The sequence below is a fragment of the Erithacus rubecula genome, assembly GCF_903797595.1.
Source record: "Erithacus rubecula genome assembly, chromosome: 13".
Taxonomy (NCBI): domain Eukaryota; kingdom Metazoa; phylum Chordata; class Aves; order Passeriformes; family Muscicapidae; genus Erithacus; species Erithacus rubecula.
The window spans coordinates 8513560-8532605 of NC_136665.1; the positions used below are offsets into that span (position 1 = coordinate 8513560).

The window sequence follows — 19046 nt, forward strand, 5'->3', positions numbered from 1 at the left end:
ACAAATTTCATCCTTGCTCTAAACTATGCAGTCATTTACTTGATATGTGCAAAACAGTGTTTTCAGCCTCTATAATCATAATTTCAATTTATGAATTACCAAAATCTGAGTTAGGGATGGCGATGCCTCCTTCCATAGTGTATTAGTTATTAACATTGGTGATCCAAGCCTAAGCACCTGTGTTATTTATAATTCTGAAAGCATGCACTTCTCTAATTCCAGGGGGGGTGGGGTGGGAATGAAAGTAAGTGGAAAAAAAATTAACATAGCAGAGCCTGGTTCCTTATTTAAAGCTACATAGATTCAGTTTCTCAGTACCAGTGATTCCTGTTCCAGCCAAGAGAGTTACTCACACAGGCCAAATTGACATTTTTAGTAAACTTATTTCTTAGATTTCACCAGAATATCCCATATGGAAAAACACAAGATATTTTTAACAAACATATGGACTGACAGATTTTTACAGTCCTTTCCTACACCAAAATAAGTAAAAGTTTCTGTTTTCAAACATTCCTCAGCTCTTTAATAAAGAAATGTTCTTCACCCCCTCTATACACTCCCTGTGAAGTCTCAATTTATTCATCAGAGTACAAAAGCCATGTCATCAGTCTATGCACTAAAACACATTCATAAACAAAATACCATTGAGGGCAGCCTAAAGGTGTCATTACCTTTTACTTGGATAAAAAGTTCTTGACATTCAACTGGAAGCAATCAGGTATTTCAGAAATGTTTGTTGTAACTCCCTCCCTCAGCTAACAGCTATAATGAAGAGACATGTAACACTGAAAAAGCAGGTAAGGCCTAATAGAGTCATAACTAAGTATACAGCAAATGTTTTAAGAGACACACTATCAATAAAAATGATTTGCAGCATGACCCAGAGACAATCTAATCACATGTACAAGATGCAGATTGCAGCTTTATCCAGGAATCTAGTGAGTGATGATTCCTCAAGAGAAAAAAAAAAAATTAAAAAAAAAAAAATGAAGCCCCTGCAATAAAACCCCACCAAACAGCAGCCTTAGCTTGGTAAGGTGTTTTTAAACAAGCAATTGGTGACTGTCCTCTGCTGCTATGTCTTGCCGTGATCCCAGAAAGAGGCGGGGGCAGGGCGGGACGGGAGCGCTGAGCTCGCCGGAGCAAGGCTGCCCCCCGCGGGTCAGCGCGGGCACGGACACGGACACGGACACGGGCACGGACACGGGCACGGGCAGGGACACGGGCACGGACAGGGACACGGACACGGGCACGGACACGGACACGGACACGGGCACGGGCACGGACACGGGCACGGGCACGGACAGGGACACTGACAGGGACACGGACAGGGACACGGACACGGACACGGGCACGGACACGGACACGGGCACGGACACGGGCACGGACACGGGCACGGGCACGGACACGGACACGGACACGGACACGGACACGGGCACGGACACGGACACGGACACGGGCACGGACACGGGCACGGACACGGACACGGACACGGGCACGGACACGGGCACGGACAGGGACACTGACAGGGACACGGACACGGACACGGGCACGGACACGGACAGGGACACTGACAGGGACACGGACACGGACACGGGCACGGACACGGACACGGACAGGTACACGGGCACGGACAGGGACACGGGCACCATCACAGCGCTCCGATCCCGACCAGGATGAGGAAACGCAATCCACACTTAGTTTGGTAAGACATGATGATTGAACATATGTTCAAACTTGTACTTGCCTCTGGGGCGTATTTTCCTCAGCTACAAAGCTCATTTCATGTGTGCATGAGGCAAAGTCAGCAGTTGGTGAGTGCACTGACTTTAACCATTTCAGCACATTCCCATCTCTCAGTGTTTGTGGGTGTGCTCATGAGTCACCCTCTCCATGTCCTACGTCACTCTCCTGGATCTTCATCCACTTCCTTTAAGGGACTGGTCTCAGGCTGAAAGTCCCAATGCAAGGGATTCCCTTGTAACAATTTTCAATTCTACTACTCCTTTTATGGACAGAGAAATACTTTAAATAAACTAGGAAAGTGAGGTAAGGTAGAAGTGATTTTATATGCATATAGTAAATATTAATCTGCTTTATTGAAAGTAGTTGGTCATAATTGTTATTTTATACTAACTATCCTGAATATTCTTTGGCTTTCCAAGAAAAGCATTTTCTCTCTTTGTAATAAGACACTACTAGAAAGCAACTAATTCAAGGTCTCTTGCAGATAAAATTCATTTTATCCAGCTATCTGAAATGTTAGTCTGTAATTTATAGGGCTTCCTTTTTGCACACACTGTAACCTTGTATTCCCCAAACATATATGTGCCTTTTGTAATCGAACACGTGCAGTTAAACTGCACTTGATTAGAGCCAGTTTAATTCAGTTCTTCAGGATGACTCATTTCTACTGATTAAACAAGGATATAGGAGAAACAGGGAAAAGTTGTGAAACTTGTTTCTCTTCTTACTGTAATTCCAGACACATAATTCTTCCTTCATCAACCAGCAGCTGGCAAAAGCTGCAACAGAGCCATGATGATTTATTGTCACGAAACCTTACTTCCCACACAAGCTACGAGTCATCTTGTGCACTTGTCTGTCCCTGAGCTGCAGAATGCAGCAATTTAGCTACTCTGCTCTGATCCTCACTGAGGGAGAAGGGCTGTGTGATTAAAACCACAGGCATTAAGGTAAAATCTATGTGGTATCCACATTGTTCCCTATTAAGTGAAGATGCAGGTTTTCAGCTGCTCACCATTGCTTTCCTATCTTGCTTTACTCAATGTTGATTTAATCTCAGCTGACCCTGGTATTTCTATTTCATTCTTAAACAGATAAACTTATTTTTAAAAACAAACAAAAAAAAACCCACACCAAAATAAGCGCTTCAAATACAAATCTGAATACAAATCTGTGCAAATACAAATTATTCTGGAGTACAATATTACAGAATATTACTTTCCTATATCAAAGAGTTTACAGACATGTGCATGCTAAGATATGACAGTAAGCTGTTCTCTTTCAATGTAGGCAATGATGAAGCTGGGTTTCAAATTACTTTTTGCAATATTTAAATTCAGTATCTAAGCATGCCTTCCTTTGTCACTCTGTGACTGGATTTTCAATTGCTTCCCTTCCCCACAAAGTTAGCAGTTTCAGATAAGAAAGGAAAGCTGAAACAAAAACAATCCGTTACAGCATAAAACAAAAATGAAAAGAAAAAAAAAAAACAAAAGAAAAATATTTTAAGAAGTTTCTGTCCTCAAACTCAGTTTAAGCCAAGTCATGTACAGAGTCAAAAGCCACTGGAGTCCACATACAACAGCACTTGTTTGGTTAGTTTAAAGATTTATAGATTTATTTATTCATAACATAGACAGTTTTCAGAGAAAAACTGGTCTAAAAGTGATGAAAACTTCATCATAGAAATAGCAGAACGCTGCATATTTCATAAGGAACATGGCAGAGTATTTAGAGACAGAAACAGAAAGCCAAGGCACCAAAAACTGTCATGAGACATCCAGAACCTAATTTTCAATTATTAGTTTAAAAAACATTAAATACTTTCTGACTTAATCCTAAGTAACATGATGGAGTGACTAGCAAAACTTCATCCAGCCTAGAGGAAGCATATGTTAAAATCCACATACCTGGAAAATTTCCAATTCTCCTGCACATTTGTTTTGAAAAACCATGTGCCAGCCACCTACTTTCACAAAAAGTGTGGATGAATTGACACAGTTCCCATTTGCTCCCTTATCTTTAGTTCCTTTCGTGCAATTTTCATTAAGAAAGTGAGAATCTGCCAAATCAGGAGCTTCTACAATTTCAAGGCTCTCAATCCTTGATTGTTCAACACTCTTCCACACCAGCTAGACAGCTGATATTGCTGATGTTATGACCATCCACCACGTTCCTCCACCTTCCTGCTTATCAAGAGCAGCTTAATTTGGTTCACACATGAACCCTGCAGTTATCAGACATTCACTGCACTCACACTTCTGCTAATACCAGCATTCTTCTCCTGCTGTAATCTTGTTTATGTATGTTGGGAGGGGAAAAAGCAACAGAACCAAGTGAAGCATTGCTAGTTTGAGAATTCAATTATTTGTTCATCTGGTAAAAGCACAAAACTAGGCAGATGTGAAACACTGATGAACTAGAATGGCAGACTTGGTTAATGGCTGTACAAGGTAACTGGGGTTCAGTCAATTATTTACTCTCCCCTCTGTTTCTAGGGGCCTTGTGCAACATCAAAGCCTTTTACATGCATCTTAAGTGATGTTTAAATGCTAGATAAGGTCTTGCTCAGGGCTTTTCTCTATGAACCCTTTTGACTTAATTGAATATATTACCCTGCCACTGTACTCTTTTAACAATAGATATTTCTAATCTTCCTATGACTAACATCAGTCCTTACCAATACTCACATTTTCATGAAAATAAACCCAGAACCATCAGAATGTAAATAAGTTCTAAGGATCAGACAATGAATAAACAGCAATAAATGAACAATGCAGTAAGGCAGTGCACCATTGCACTTTATTAGGCTGAGAAAAGTAATGTTCATTCAGCTGTAGTACTCACAGAACCCCAGAATAAAAAATAGCATTTTAGAAACCTGACCAGACATGCATCACACTGCTATTGATCAAGTCCTCCCTGGGCCTCCTTTTCTCCACATTAATCTCAATTCCCTTCAACAGCCTTGTGCTCCAGCCCCTTCCCCAGCTCCATTTCCCTCTCTGGACACACTGCAGCCCCTCAATGCCTTTTGTGTAGTGAGGGGCCCAAACCTGACCCCAGGATTTGAGCTGTGGCCTCAGCAGTGCCCAGCACAGGGGGACAATCACTGTCCTGGTCCTGCTGGCCACACCATTGCTGACACAGCCAGGATGCCACTGGCCTTCTTGGCCACCTGGGCACACCTGTGCTGGCTCATGTTCAGCTGCTGTCAACCAACACCCCCAGATCTTTTCCTGCCAGGAGCTTTCCAGCCACTCTGCCCCAGCCTGGAGATGCAGGGGGTTGTGACCCAAAGGCAAGATCCACCTTTACCTTGTTGAACTTCACACCACTGGCCTTGGCCCATTGATTCAGCCAGTGCAGATCCCTCTGCAGAGCCCTCCTACCCTCCAGCAGAACAACACTCCCACCTAACCTGGGTGCAATCTGCTGAGGGTGCCCTCCATCCCCTCATGCAGATAATTGGTAAAGACGTTAAACAGAATTGTCCCCAGATCAATACCACAAGCAGGATATAAGAATCAGCAAAGACATCAAGCAAAAAAAGTGTTTGTGTTAATTTCCCATCCCTCAGTATATTTGTGAGTCAGGAGGGAAGCCCACAGTTTTTCCTCACCCTGCCCTTTCACCCAAAGATTTTATTGAGAATGTTCCAGAAGAAACGATTAAAGAACTTCTTTCAAGTACTATGATGCTATTAATTTAATATCACATAAAAACCAAAGCACCAAAAAAAAAAAAAAAAAAAGTGATTTCTTGACAAGCATGCAACAGGAAACAGAATATTCCCTTGCTAATATTTCTTTAATTCTTTAGTTTTTCAAGAGTATTTCTCAGACTACAAAAACAATGTAAGGTAGGTTTTTGTCCATATGGCTGTCATGTTTCCTGTCATGAATTTACTGGTTGTTTGTCTTACAGTAAATAAGTAATGTAAAAAAGCCCTAGCAAACAACAGCAAGTAAAAACCAGCAGGTTCTCAAAAAAAGGCTCTCATTAACCCAGGTGGAATAGTTCCCTTCATGAAAACACAAACCAGTTGCTAAAATTGCATTGTCTGTGGCAATTTTCACCAAAAAAATTGTTATGAAGTGTAAACATTTGTCCACATCTACCATTAAACATTGCAATTGCTTTTTTCCTCCAGCACAGAGTAAATACACAAAGTATAAACTATTGACTTAGTAATGTCTCCCAGGGCAGGAACCTTGGGAGCCTCACAGCACTGAAGGTCCTGGTACCAGCAAGACCCAGCATTGCAGCAGCATTGGGAGATTAAAACATTTGCTATATGTGAAAGATTCCCTGAGCACAACTGCTGCACTGCTGAAGGGAACAGGAGTTTTTCCACAGCCCATCCCCCATGGCACCCTGTACCATGTCATCTGCTAAAAACTCAAAACCAAAATAAAAAATTTCCCTTTTTCCTTCTCTATTGTTAAATAATGCAGACTTAAAGCATGTTATAATAAATAATTATTTTACTTAATTTTCAAACTACATCTCCCAGTACTGCTTTCTACTAACCTCTTAGAAAATTAGAAGTAAAGCTTACCAAATTTTTTCTTGTTCCATTCCTCCTCTGGCACACTGGTTTATTACAGCAGGGCTACTCATGGTAAGGGCTGAGCTTTCAGAATTCATTTTTTTTTCTACAAAAGAACAACATCAAAAAAAAAAAAAAAAGAAAAAAAAAGAAAAATGCTATTTAAGTAAAGATTGGGGTTACTAATTAAGTAGAAAATGGAAACTTTAAGACAAGAACTTTTAAAACCCAAATACAGTATATTTTACTCATTTAAGTAAATGTTCTACATCAATGTGATTAATTGGATGAACACACTGAGAAGGATTTGGCAGTTTTATGGACTTGCTAGTTATGCCAAACCCAACACTGATTGTCTTCTGTTTACTTTTCTGAACACATGCCAAGAGAGTTGATGTCAGCAAGCCTGTATCCAGGGCTGTGCATCATGGCAGCTCTGTTAATTCAGAGCAGCAGCCACAGCCAGCACTGCTGTGGAATGATCCAAACACAATATGAGGGAGAAAAATTCAATTTCTAACATGCAAAGATTTACAGAAGCTTTTCAGCATATTTTTATCATTTAAGATTATACTTTGCCAATTTGCAGAAAATAGCAGTTAATTCATGGCTGAAGTCTCTCTCTAAAACAGCACAGACATATTCCAATTGCAATAGCAATTTCCAATTTACACCACTTACAAAAGGTTTAAATGGTCAAAAAAGTTTCCAGTAAATTAATTGCATGGTAAGAATGAATGAAGATTCTACATAATGCAAGTTAATTCCACCCATGAAACAGTAATCATTTTTTAGTAACTAGATCCACAATATTAACCTGAAACATCTGAGTCCTATAGCTTCCCTACCCACTCCCACTTTCTTTTCAAGGGGGGGAGGATATTTTTAGCTCTCAGTCATCTTATTGAACTTGATTTGACACCTGGCTTGTAGTATGATCAGCACAAGACCTGAGTGATTAACATAAATTAGCATCAACTGTATATTAATTAATACCTACTAGTATATAACCAAAAAATAGGCTGTGCTTGTCAAGATAATAATCCCTTCCTTTTTTCTAGTAGGTACAAAGAACCATTAAAATGGTGGTTTAACCTGTGTGAAACCTGTGTCAAAATCTAATTTGACATCTCAGGGACAGCATGAAATGCTGAGTACAGGGCACACATCCCATCACTGGCAGGTAGAGAAGGCCAACCTGCACAAGCTAAATGCTCTGAAGAGAATGCTCATCTTGGTTTCAAAAGTCTGCCCATGCAAGAGTGGATAAACAGCCCTGGCAAAGCCCTGTCCCAGGACCAGCAACCAAACCTTGTTCCTTACTGACATTCATGTCTTGTTTTCACCTGCCCCTTGCTGTGAATGGAGCCTGTGGCACTGACCCTTCAGAGCAAACAGAATGGCTTGGCAAGAACAGGTCCTTAATCCTGCATTTTTTAAACATCCTTCATAATAGAGAGGGATAAAAGTCTATTTCTGGCTTAAAGGATCTAAAAAACTATTGTGAATTGGAAAACAACAAAAGCCTCACCTCTGTGAGGGCAGCAACACTGACCACTTTTTGGATCAGTGCCTGACCTCAAATTTATTCCTGATTCTGCAGTATGAATGAAAAGTAAGAAAAAACAAACAAAAATGCCCCAAAGAAAAAAAACCCAAAACCAACAACAACAAAAACCTCAAACCAAATCAACAACACAAAAACCCCACTAAACAAACCCACATAAAAAAACTTTTTATTCTAAAAGTGGCTCAGCAAGAACATATGTTGAAAACTTAATTACTACTTGCCTCTCCAGTCTATAATAGCACAGGAAGAAAAGAGTTTTTCTTAAATACATATTAAAGTAATAATGCAAGAGCCCATACCTAACATCTTCTGCAAAGTTCCCCTTTTTGAGGAAGCAATTTCCTAATCTGGGTAAAGCCCAGGTTCTTCAAAGATCACACAAGTTTTGCCAACAAGAGTTTTACCTCCTCTTACAAGTCACCCATACCAGTAAGATCAAAGGTCCAGGGCAAGGTCAGAAGCAGTCCATTAACTCTCAGAGTTGGAAGGTCAAAGATTCTGATTACAAAACCACAAGGTTGCCATTCCAGAAAAAAAGGTACAACTCCCACTGTTGTCTTGTGAGGTGGTACTAGAGCAGTACAATTGTTCAATGTATAAATAAAAAAATAAGACCAAAAAAAAAAAAAAAAAACCAACCAAAAAACCCAAATAAAAAAAAAATCAAGCTGTTTTCAGCACTGTCCTCCCCACCCTTGGAAATATCTGAGCCAACACTCCATACAAATCTCTGCACTGAGGCTTCCATGCTCAAACTACAGCAAAAGCAGAGCCAGGAGTGATAAAAAGTTACTGTGTTATTATTCCTTTCTATGAACAATTGATGATAAAGGTTGACATAGATCTAACAGAAAATCCATGAAATATGGCATTAACCTAACTTCTGTTCTGAGATGCTCTGCAAAAGAAAACCACATAAAGTAATACAGAGGAATACATCTTGTCCAACTCCTCAACTCCCTCCCATTGCTGATATCTGAGAACAGCAGCAGCACACTGTGCACCTTGAGTGGCTTTTGTCTGCATCAGCCTCTTTCCAATCTCCCTCCCTGGTGACTGTCACTGTGGGTGGATGGCACTGCCAGGGCTGGCCAGGATTGCCATCCAGCAGCTCTCCCCAGCCACACTGCAGAGGGTGGGCAGCAGTGACTCACACAAGCTTTGGGGACACATTTCTGTCACGCTGTGCCTCTCAACAGGTCTGCACAGGCCTCCTTCACTCTCTACCAGGAGCAACAGGTAATTAAACAGCTGATCCCCATAATGCTGACAAGTTTTATGGCCTTGTTAGAACACTAAAAGGTTTTTAGTTTCTAAATGGAAAACAGAAAATTGGTATCAGTCAACACTTTACAAAGCCAGGGATACCAAATATTACCACTATTTCTCTTACTGGAAAGTCATTTCAGAGAAAAATTCTCAGCCTGTAGATTCTCTCCTTATTCATGTGCCACAGAGTTCCCTTAAGACCCTTTCTTGAAAATATTTTTTTAATTAAAAAAAAAATTAAATATCTACAAGGGGAATATATTTTTTCAAGCATTAAGAATATTTTATGGATATATTTTCAGTGAACACATACTGCTTCAGTAGGTCTAAAATAAAACTGAAATTTTTCCTTTTTGTGGAAAGAAAGTGGTAAGGCTTATATCTAAAAAAAAATACTGTTCATATTCAAAGTGAGGTACACAAAATGAAAGCTTAAACTAGCAAAGGAAAATCTTGCATATGTTTAAAAAATATATATATATATATATGCACACAATCAGAATACTACCACTATCCTCAGAAATCAGCCTCCAGTAACAGCAACAACTTAAAAAACAAAATGCAACTCAAGAAGCAAAAGAACAATGTTCAGGAAAAAAAAATGCTTTTCACAGGTGCCTCTTTCTCTATCACCATCCAACTCTTGTTTGGACTTGAACTTTATGGCATAGGCAAGATTCGTGATGAAACTTGAGGGAGGAAAATAAATCTATCATCTTCCCTCTTAATAACTTGGAGCCAGATGCCAAGACAAGTCAATGAATATTAAGAGACTGCTCAGATGCATTCAGTTCCTCAGCCTCTGCACACTGAACCTTGCCTGTTCCAGATAAGGGACCTGCTCTGGAATTAGGTGCTGTCCTGGAGATTGTGCTGTGCTGTAAGAGCAGGAAGTGGGCATAACACAACTGCAGAACAAAAACATAGGAAAACAATGCCAGAGAGTTTATTTATAGCAACTAAGTTTATCACTACTCTCTCTGTCTTACTGAGGAAACTTGAAGAAACATCCTTGCTGGTTTTGATGAGACATCTGAAATTCAGATTACTTAGTCTTCTATGACCAGGTATAGGTTGCTTAACACTAGGGTCCCCACAGGGGAAACAAGAACCCTAAAATTCTCTTATGTTATCTCTTCCACACTTCCATTAAAAATATTAACTCTGTTTATCTGAAGCCTTGTTAGCCCATCTGCCTTAGAGTAGATTCTTACACCTCATAATGGCAGAAAAAAGCCTAGCAGTGGGAAGCCACTAGCTCAAATACTGACAAGTGTTATATTAAGTATATTTTATTCATTTGTATTTACCTTTGGGAGTTCTGCAATTGCCCTTAAGTGGACAAAAACAAAGCCAGGGAGAGGCTCTAGTATAGCACAGCACTCAAGCCCTCAAACACCTGCACAGAACAGCCCTGCAGGATTGCTTGGACAGAAAAACATGAGAAGGTTCAAGAAAAGTATTGAAGTCACAACACCCCACAGGCTCAAACCTGACTTATATCTGGAAGAATGGAGTAAGTATTAGTCAATCTTGTTAAAACTGATTCCCTACACAAAGCTCATTTTCTCCTCCACCTTTTTTCCCCTCCCCTTGTGTTACTAAGTGTAGATACACTTTGATCCTCAGGCTAAAAATACTTTTTGCCTTTCCCTCCGCACCCTCTCTGTATCTCTAGACAAGATATTCACAGTAGCCGTAGTTAAAAAATAACATATCATTCAACAGCTGTTCACTACAGTTAAAGCAAAAATAATTAATATCTTCTGATGAAACATGTTCCCACAGTTCCTCACCCTCACTAGAATGCTTTGCATTGTTGAAATAGTATCTTGTTATACTTAGCTGATAGGAAAACCATGAGGGGAAAAAAAATATTTCTGAACTCAAAGAACCTTCAATGCAGAAACTATTATTCTTTTTAATAAAATAGAGGGCAGTAGCATCACTATGTAATGGGCAATAATGTGCATCTACTAAAGGAAAAAGATGTGTTACCCACTATCATTCTATAAAGCAAATATCTTTATGCTCACAAAGCCTGAAGAGCTGATTACCAATTAGTAGGTGTAGTGTAACATCTCTAAAGAGGCCATTGCCATTTCCTCACTAACTGCCTGAAATCTGCTATTTCTAAGTAAATGAACGTATTTACCCTTGCATTGCTTTATGAAAAGCCACATTTCCACACCCTAAGTCAGCAAACACAAGTAGCTCCCACCTCGATAGCACTCAGCTCCCAGCAGCTGCCGCCTTGGGCAAACAGTTAAAGGGCACATTTAAACTTTAAACCAAACTTCACTATTTAACTGAATAACAACAAATTCTAAACACAACCTTTTCTTCAAATCGTTTTTTCTAACTCTCAGATATGGGAGCTGCAAAACATTTTTAGGCCACTACAGCACACTTCAGTGAAACTAGGTAAAAACTCAAGAAGCTCTTGAAGAATATTTCAAGCCAGTGCTGAGAATTACACTTTGTATGTCTGCTTCAGTCCAAGCCATCCATAGAGCACACTTGGTTTCACACACATCATGGTTATTTCAAATTTTGACCTGAATGAACACATGTGGCATATTATCCAGGGTGCTTGGAGTCCTTAAAAATGCATCTGATGGTCTAAAGAATAATGTTTTGAGGGTGTTTTCAAACACGCATTTTTGAGAGTTTTTATTCCTGTTCTGAAGGCATCTATTAAAAATATATTCCTTCTGTCTTCTTCATAAGTTAAATTTTATTATAGGTACTTTAAGGAAGCATAAATACAAAGACATATTTGGAGGCAGCAGTTCAGAGAACCACAGATGCTGCAGATTTTGGTGAATCTCAGAGCTCTTCAAGGTGACAGAGAAGCAGCTTTAAAGTAATGGCATGATCCAACAGCAAGAGTTGAGTTTGGCTCCCTTTCCCATAGACACACAGTTGCTATAGCCAGCAAGGCAGACTATCCAGCATATAGAAAAGACAATATTTAGTTCTAAGATAGCAAGAATGTTGTACTTGTTCTCAGCACAATGTATATTAAAAGGTAAAAGACAACTATTAAATAAATAAATAGGTAACAGTTCATTCCAGGCTGAAACCAGAGCACTGACATGAAAAAATGCTCCATGCTGGAGAAATACAGCCCAATATGAGACAACTTTGTGAATAGAACCAGTCCTTTGGTCAAGTAAGCCTTAGCTCTTTTCCCTAAAAAATACCTAAAGAAGTGCAAGGCAACCAACTACATTGTAATCCATCAAACCTTACTGTTAATGAAAGACCCTGGAGAAGTTTCCCAGCATCAAAGAGAGGACAGGGTTACATCTCAGACAGCTTTCAGAACTATTTAAATACATTTATATGGTAAGACAGCAACATCAGGGACACCACAGGCAGGCACATGCACATGTTCTACACCCAAATATAAACACTGATCTTCCTAAGGAGATTATTGCTCAAGAAAGAACAAAAAATAGAGAATGCTGTTTTAGTCTGTCTTGCACATCAGCATATTGTATAATACTGTCCACCAGTGCCATGAAAAGAGGAGCAAGGGCTCATCCACCATCTCCAATCTGCAGTTATCAGGAGCTGACAGCATTTCAAGTCCAACTTGAGCAGTGCAGGCACAATAGGGAATGTTTGTGAGCTCTGTTGTCACTTTTAGGCATGGTAGTTGATTGCCATATCAACAAAAAAAAAAAGTTTAAGCCTTCAGTACTCTTGTATCTTAAAACGTGCAACCAAACCTCTCATCTGATCAGGACAAAATTTAACATTATGAAACATTTGCAAAGACTTCAACAAAGCATTTTAAAGAGAAAGTTTAAAATGCAGAAGATACACAAAATTAAACATACTGTTTAAGCAGAATACAGAGAACACTAAGTACTCTATTCAACACACATAGATAACAAGAATTTTTTTGTCATTGGTGTTGAAATTACATATGTCATCCTGAGACAAATCTGTTTCTCTCTGGACTAAAAGATCCAGATGTTCCTATTTCAAGTCTCTGGCTTCAGCACCAGACAGCAAACAAAACAACCTATCCCTTCTATCAGCATGCAGGGAGATTTCTCCAGCACTCCTCTTTTCTTTACCCTTTACCCCCCTCTAAGTTTCAATTTCTTTTCAGCAAAGCAAGCAAAGAAAACACAACAAATTACAATAATGCAGCTTCCACTGGAGACTTAATGCTAGCCCTTGGTCAGCTTAACATGCAAAAGGTTATCTGACTTTTATCATAAACCATGATTTCAAATGCAAATGTTACTAGTTTTAATCTAAACATATTGTATTGTGTTTTGCAGTTGACACTATGCAGGAAAACAATGTTGAGAGGTCCTTTCCAAAGAATATGAGTATTTATGTTCCCAATTTAGTGACTCATACAAGCAGCAATTTGAGATTTATTTAACTCTATCCTCTTCAAACTTCTGTATTTGAAAGCAAGCACTAAGTGTCTATTTAAAAGTTGCAACAATAAAACACAAAGATTTTTTCTATGTTTTTGTTTTGTTTTGTTTTTAATCTAGATTTTATCTAGTGGAAAATTATTTCCAGAAGTATCTTTTTGCTGTTTCTGTACAGAATATTGAAAGGGTTATGCAAAGATAAGTCAATTTAAGGAACAACTTACTAAACAAAAAGATACATTTTCTGAAACTAGCACTGAAATTCAATCTTTTCATGGTTAAGGCAGACTCGGGGAAAAAAAAAATTAGATAGAGCATGCATGCCCAGTATAAAATTAATGCAACCACTGTCCCTTTTCTTCATATTCTTCCCACCCTTTCAGCATATTCCTGCTTAATAAATGTGGTTTATCCTCAACAAAAATACATTAAGAACAAATTAAAACCAAAAGAAATGCCACCACAGTTGAGACAAATACAATACATTTTTCTCTTTATCAGAATCATCACTGTCAGGAAATGGCAGCAGGTTAAAATTTTAAGTGCCTAGAAGGGTGCCATATTTTCTGCCTAAAATTAAAATGATGATGCTTTCAGCCTACTGTCTTAATCACAATTATTTCATTCAGGATTTATGCACAGTTTAATACACTTAAATGAAGTTTGTCAAGTTTGCCTTGCATTTATATTCTTGGTTATTTAATACATTGAAAGGCAGACAAAGAGCTGTATTCCCTAAAATCGAGTCTTTACAGCTTTTCACCTGCAACTGCTAAGCACAGTCAGAATACAAACCTACACGGGAAAGTTTTTAGAATCCCAGCCTACATGGGAAAGTTTGTAACACCACCCCTTCACCCAACTATCAACTCACTTGAGGGAGTTTTTTCTTGGCTATCAATTACTTATCCATGGAGCATCAACAAATGTTAATTTTGACAGCCCCTACTTCTGTAGGCAAAGCATTTTAAGGCTCATGCTCACCTAAGGAACTCACAGTTTGCAGGGGGATGTTCTCATCACTGCAGTGCCCACACAAATGTGCTGCAATTCCTACGTGCCTTTAACCTCTCCCAAGTGAAAGCCATGCACAAGCAGAAGGAGTCAGTCCCAAAACACACCATGTCCAAGCAGCTGCTTGTTATCTTCAGGAAAGAGGTGATAGTCCAGACAAAATGTTCTGAAGGAACACTACATGGGCACACTGTTATATTAAAATAAAACCACTGGGACTCCTGATCCAGTACACACAGTGCAATGGACGTTCTCTTCTATCAGTTACAACACTGAAAATTAATTTAGGAGAAATGGTGAAGTGTTTAAAATAAACTAAAAAAAGCTGCACTTCTCTTTAACATCTAAAATGTCTGAGACATGATACCAGCAGAATAGCTGTTCTTGTTTTACAGAAATCACACAAGTCCAGATAATTCTTTCGAAGTTTATGCAAGCTTCAGTGGTGTAAAAGCCAATAAACTTTTTTGAATGCAAGTCGTACCACACATTGATCACACCTGCAGAGCTATGAGGGCAACTAGAGGACTGTGAGAGTAATTAACTCCAAAGAAAGGGAAAAGTAAAAACAATAGTATGGGGCACCTTTCCAGTTACGTTTCTGATTGCATATACAATGATTTAACACAAAAGGCCAAACCTCCTTTCATTGCCAAGAACATAAAGCTTCTGCTCCTTGTCCAGTTTAAACAATGTTTTGGAGGGAATTGCTCCATTTTACTACTGGCCATGCCTTCAAGCACACATTACTGCAGTGAGCTCCTCCAGGCACAGCAGCCTCCCCTCGGGCCACCCACCAGCACGTGATTAGGAAATAAATGAATGTACACAGCCTTGTGTTCAGGTATTAACAGGCGATCCTTGCGCCAGGAGCCCTTTCAGCTGTGTGGGTTAATCATTGCCCTCATTTGGGGAGCCGACAGCACATCCCTGCACGTTCCACCCGGCTGGCACAGGACAGGACAGGGTGTGCGTGTTTGCACAGCCCCGTGCTACACCTGGGGGTGGAGACCACCACAGCCACACGCTAAACACCCATTTATTTCAGAATAGTTGCTTTATAGCTGTTAGAGTCAAAGGCAAAAGGAACTGCGTGTTAATCACACATTACTGGAGCGTATTTACCAAGTCCTTATTTTCCAATTTTTTAGCTACTACACTACAGTAATTCTACACACTCTCAAAGACTTATGCAAGACCTCAACCATTTGTCAATTCCAGATTTTATATGACCCGAGCAAATGGAATCCACAACACATCCCCACAAGTTGAGAGGCACACTTTGTTAACAAAGCAAAGACACTTAAAGAGGCTAGTTGAGTTAAACAAAACAGTATTTCACAAACATATCACTTGCCAGTTTCCCTCCATATTTCACAGGAAGAAAACAGTAACAAATTATTTCTCCAAACACAGCTCTCACTCATACACTGAGTATAACTATGTAGGTTATTGTCTTCACTAAAATACAGCACCCACAAAGCATCCAAAAGGATTCTAAATGCATTAATGACAGCATTTATAGCAGCAGGCAGATCCTCCTAGAAACAAACAAACAAACAAACCAAAACAAAAACAACAACAAAAAAAATACTTTCATCAAAGGAGATTGTTCAAAAACCTAAAACACTGAAAACATACTAATAAAACTCCAAGATAAATAAGATTTAAGAGGTCAGGTTAATTTTCTTTAACACTTAAAGCAAAATATTTATGACAGGGAAAAAGAAACACTAGGGAGCTTTTTAACACAGGAAAAAGCTCCTAAGTCAATATGAAGGTATTACACATAAACTCCTGAGCAGAAGCAGGTATCACACACCTCAACTCATGAGCAGCAAAACAAAACAGTTTTCTTTAAGGCCATGTGGACTCCGTGGCCACTTGCTGGAAGCAACTCCACACAATACACCTCCAAATGATGTGCACATATGACTCCCACAATTTGGAATCACGCCAGAACAACTGTCTGCACAAAAACAGCGCTGAGAAGAAGCGAGCTATTCAAAACAGAGCGGAGGTCTGCGAGAATGTGCAGGGAATGATACTGAGTGTTACAGTGTCTGCTGGGGCCACCAGGCCTTGTCACACTGCTACCCACACACACCGCTGGGAACCTGAATGGACCTCTGTTCAAAACAATGTGACATTTCATTGACCGAAACTGGCTAACAAACACACACTGAGAACAGGTATCATATCATACATATGAAAACCTTAAATAGAAGGACTGACTCCACCAGATGACAAGCCAGACATACACCATGAATTCCCTTACTCCATCTACACCAGGGCAGCTCTGTTTCACACACTCTACTACCCACGTTCTGCAATCAATACTCAGCTCCATTTGTTTCCAAATCCCATGGGTTCTCCTACTCTGAACTCAAATTCTGTACAGGTACAGCATCCATCTCACAACTTGTTGCACTCAGCAGACCTTCCTATATGCTACTGAACTAAGCAGCAATCAAAGTAATTCCATAGCAAATGCTTGAGGATGAGGGAATTTCCTCTACCCTCTAACAGTGAAATGTACTAAAGGATAACATTTAACTAGAAATTGCATTAATAAATGTAGGTATACAGAGAAAATGTATACAAGAACGCTTATACAGTCACAAAATTAAAGAACTGTACAAAAATTAAATTTAAAAATAATAATACTAAAAAAAATTACCGGAGTTGGCGTCCTTGCACGAACGCAGCTGGTTCCGCAGTAAAGCCCAGCCGGTGGCCGCTGCCGAGCAGGGCTCAGAGGAGCAGCAGCGCTCTGAGCCCGCAGCCGGCACGGGCCGCAGGGAGCGGGCTGGCCCCGCTGCCTCCCACCTCTGCCGAGCCGCTCCTCCAGAGCGACTCACTGCGCTCCCCGTTTGTTTTTCTTTCTTCCACTTTCCTTGCGGCCCGAGCCTCCTTCCCCGAGGCAGGGGCCGTGCGGGCGGAGGGAAGGGCCGAGAGCCGGCTGCCGGTCCCGCCAAGGCAAACAGCGGCGGCGGCACAGCCGCTCCGTGACAGCCACCGCAGGGCTCAGAGCAGGCGGCCGGCTGCGGCCCCCGCGGCCCTTCCTCCAAACCGACGCTCGTGTAAGATTTGCCATCAAACAAACGCTAAAAGTTCTTCAGAAGCATAAACTAATAAAGGCACCCGAGCGGCAGCGGGTGGAGCGCCCGCCGGCCCCGGAGCCGCCCCTCAGGGCCCCTCACGGGCACGAGCGGAGCCCGCGCGTCCCGCACCGGCGCGGGCAGCGCGGAGCTGCGGCCTCCTCCGCACGGGGCAGCGGGAGCGGGGCGCGGAGCGGCAGCGGGACGAGCCCCGTTCCGCCCAGCGGGAGCCGGCGGGAGCCCCCTCCCGACCCGCCGCTACCGCTCCGTGCCGAGTCCGTCAGGCGCGGCGGGTCTCCCGCAGCGCAGCTCCGCCACCGCCGCCCCCAGCTGCCCCACGAGAGCCGAGCCTGTCCAGCTCTGTGGGCAGCGCCCACCTGCCAGCGCCGCCAGAGCCCAGCCCGAGGGACAGCACCCACCTTGCGCCGTCCTGCTCCTGCCCCGCTCCGGGCATGCGGCCGGCGGCAGCCAGGCAGGGCTGCGGAGGGTGGGCACGGGGAGCGGCAGCGGCGGGACGCGGGCCGGGGCTGCGGGCGACTGTCACGGCAGGCGGCGGGAGGGGATTTGTCCGCGGGTTTGTGTGTGTGTGTCTGTGTCCGCCGCGCCCCGCCGCCCGCCCCTCTCCGCCGGCCCCGCCCGGCTCTCCGCCCTTCGCCGCTCCAGTCGGCTCCTGGCTGTGTCCTGCCCTTCCCTGCCGCCCCGGGTCCCTTCTGCGCGGCTCATCCCGGCCAGGAGCAGCGGCTCGGCAGCCCCGACCGGCCCCCGCCCCCGTCCCCGCCCGGGGAAGGTGAAGGAACCAGGCTGGGGTTGGGAACAGCTCAGGAGCCAGAGCGACCACAGAGAGGCAAAGGACATCGTGCCACGCTCAGTCTCAGATGAGAGTGACAGCAAGCGACCAGGAGTAGGTCCCGTTAGGTTAAAAACTTGGGGAAACAGTGACAAATAATGTACAGATGGTAACATGCATGTGTGTTTTGAACGAAATAGTAGTAATACTAAAGTAAGAAATACACTCAAAAGTCCTATTCCCCTGGAAAAATACAGGGATGTGAAGATGGTGATAGATCACAAGCACTTTAGATGAGGGACACTTTCTAGTCTTGTTTGTACCGTGCCTGGGAAAGATCATCTTATTTTCTGTGACCAAAGTCAGTATAATAATAATAAACACTAACAATTACATCACTTAAAACAAATACAACCTCAAATTAAATGTAGGTGGTAGGTCTCTCACAGTAGTAGTATTGCCAACATAAAACAGCCAATGGAAAAACAATAACAAACTCATTACATTTTGTGGCCCAGTTACCAGAAACACTTTATAGCAGAATAGCAAATAATTAACTATGATTTGGCCTTACTTTCTAAATCAACATCTTGCAAGATTT

General features: G+C 41.7%; 1 protein-coding gene across 2 annotated transcripts in view; it reads right to left on the reverse strand.

Moving 5' to 3' along the window:
- The window catches only part of ARHGEF3 (Rho guanine nucleotide exchange factor 3), a 104993-nt gene extending 86861 nt beyond the window's left edge, over nucleotides 1-18132 (reverse strand). The window contains exons 1-2 of one of the 2 annotated variants that reach the window (XM_079316687.1): nucleotides 18078-18120; nucleotides 6308-6403 (exon numbers count right to left, since the gene is read on the reverse strand). In XM_079316687.1, coding sequence (XP_079172813.1) covers nucleotides 6308-6403; nucleotides 18078-18112 — 131 coding nt within the window. In that variant the 5' untranslated portion in view covers nucleotides 18113-18120. Of the gene's footprint in view, nucleotides 1-6307; nucleotides 6404-18077 lie in introns of both variants that reach the window. The other variant, XM_079316688.1, reaches the window with a different exon arrangement.
- Nucleotides 18133-19046: the final 914 nt, after the last annotated feature.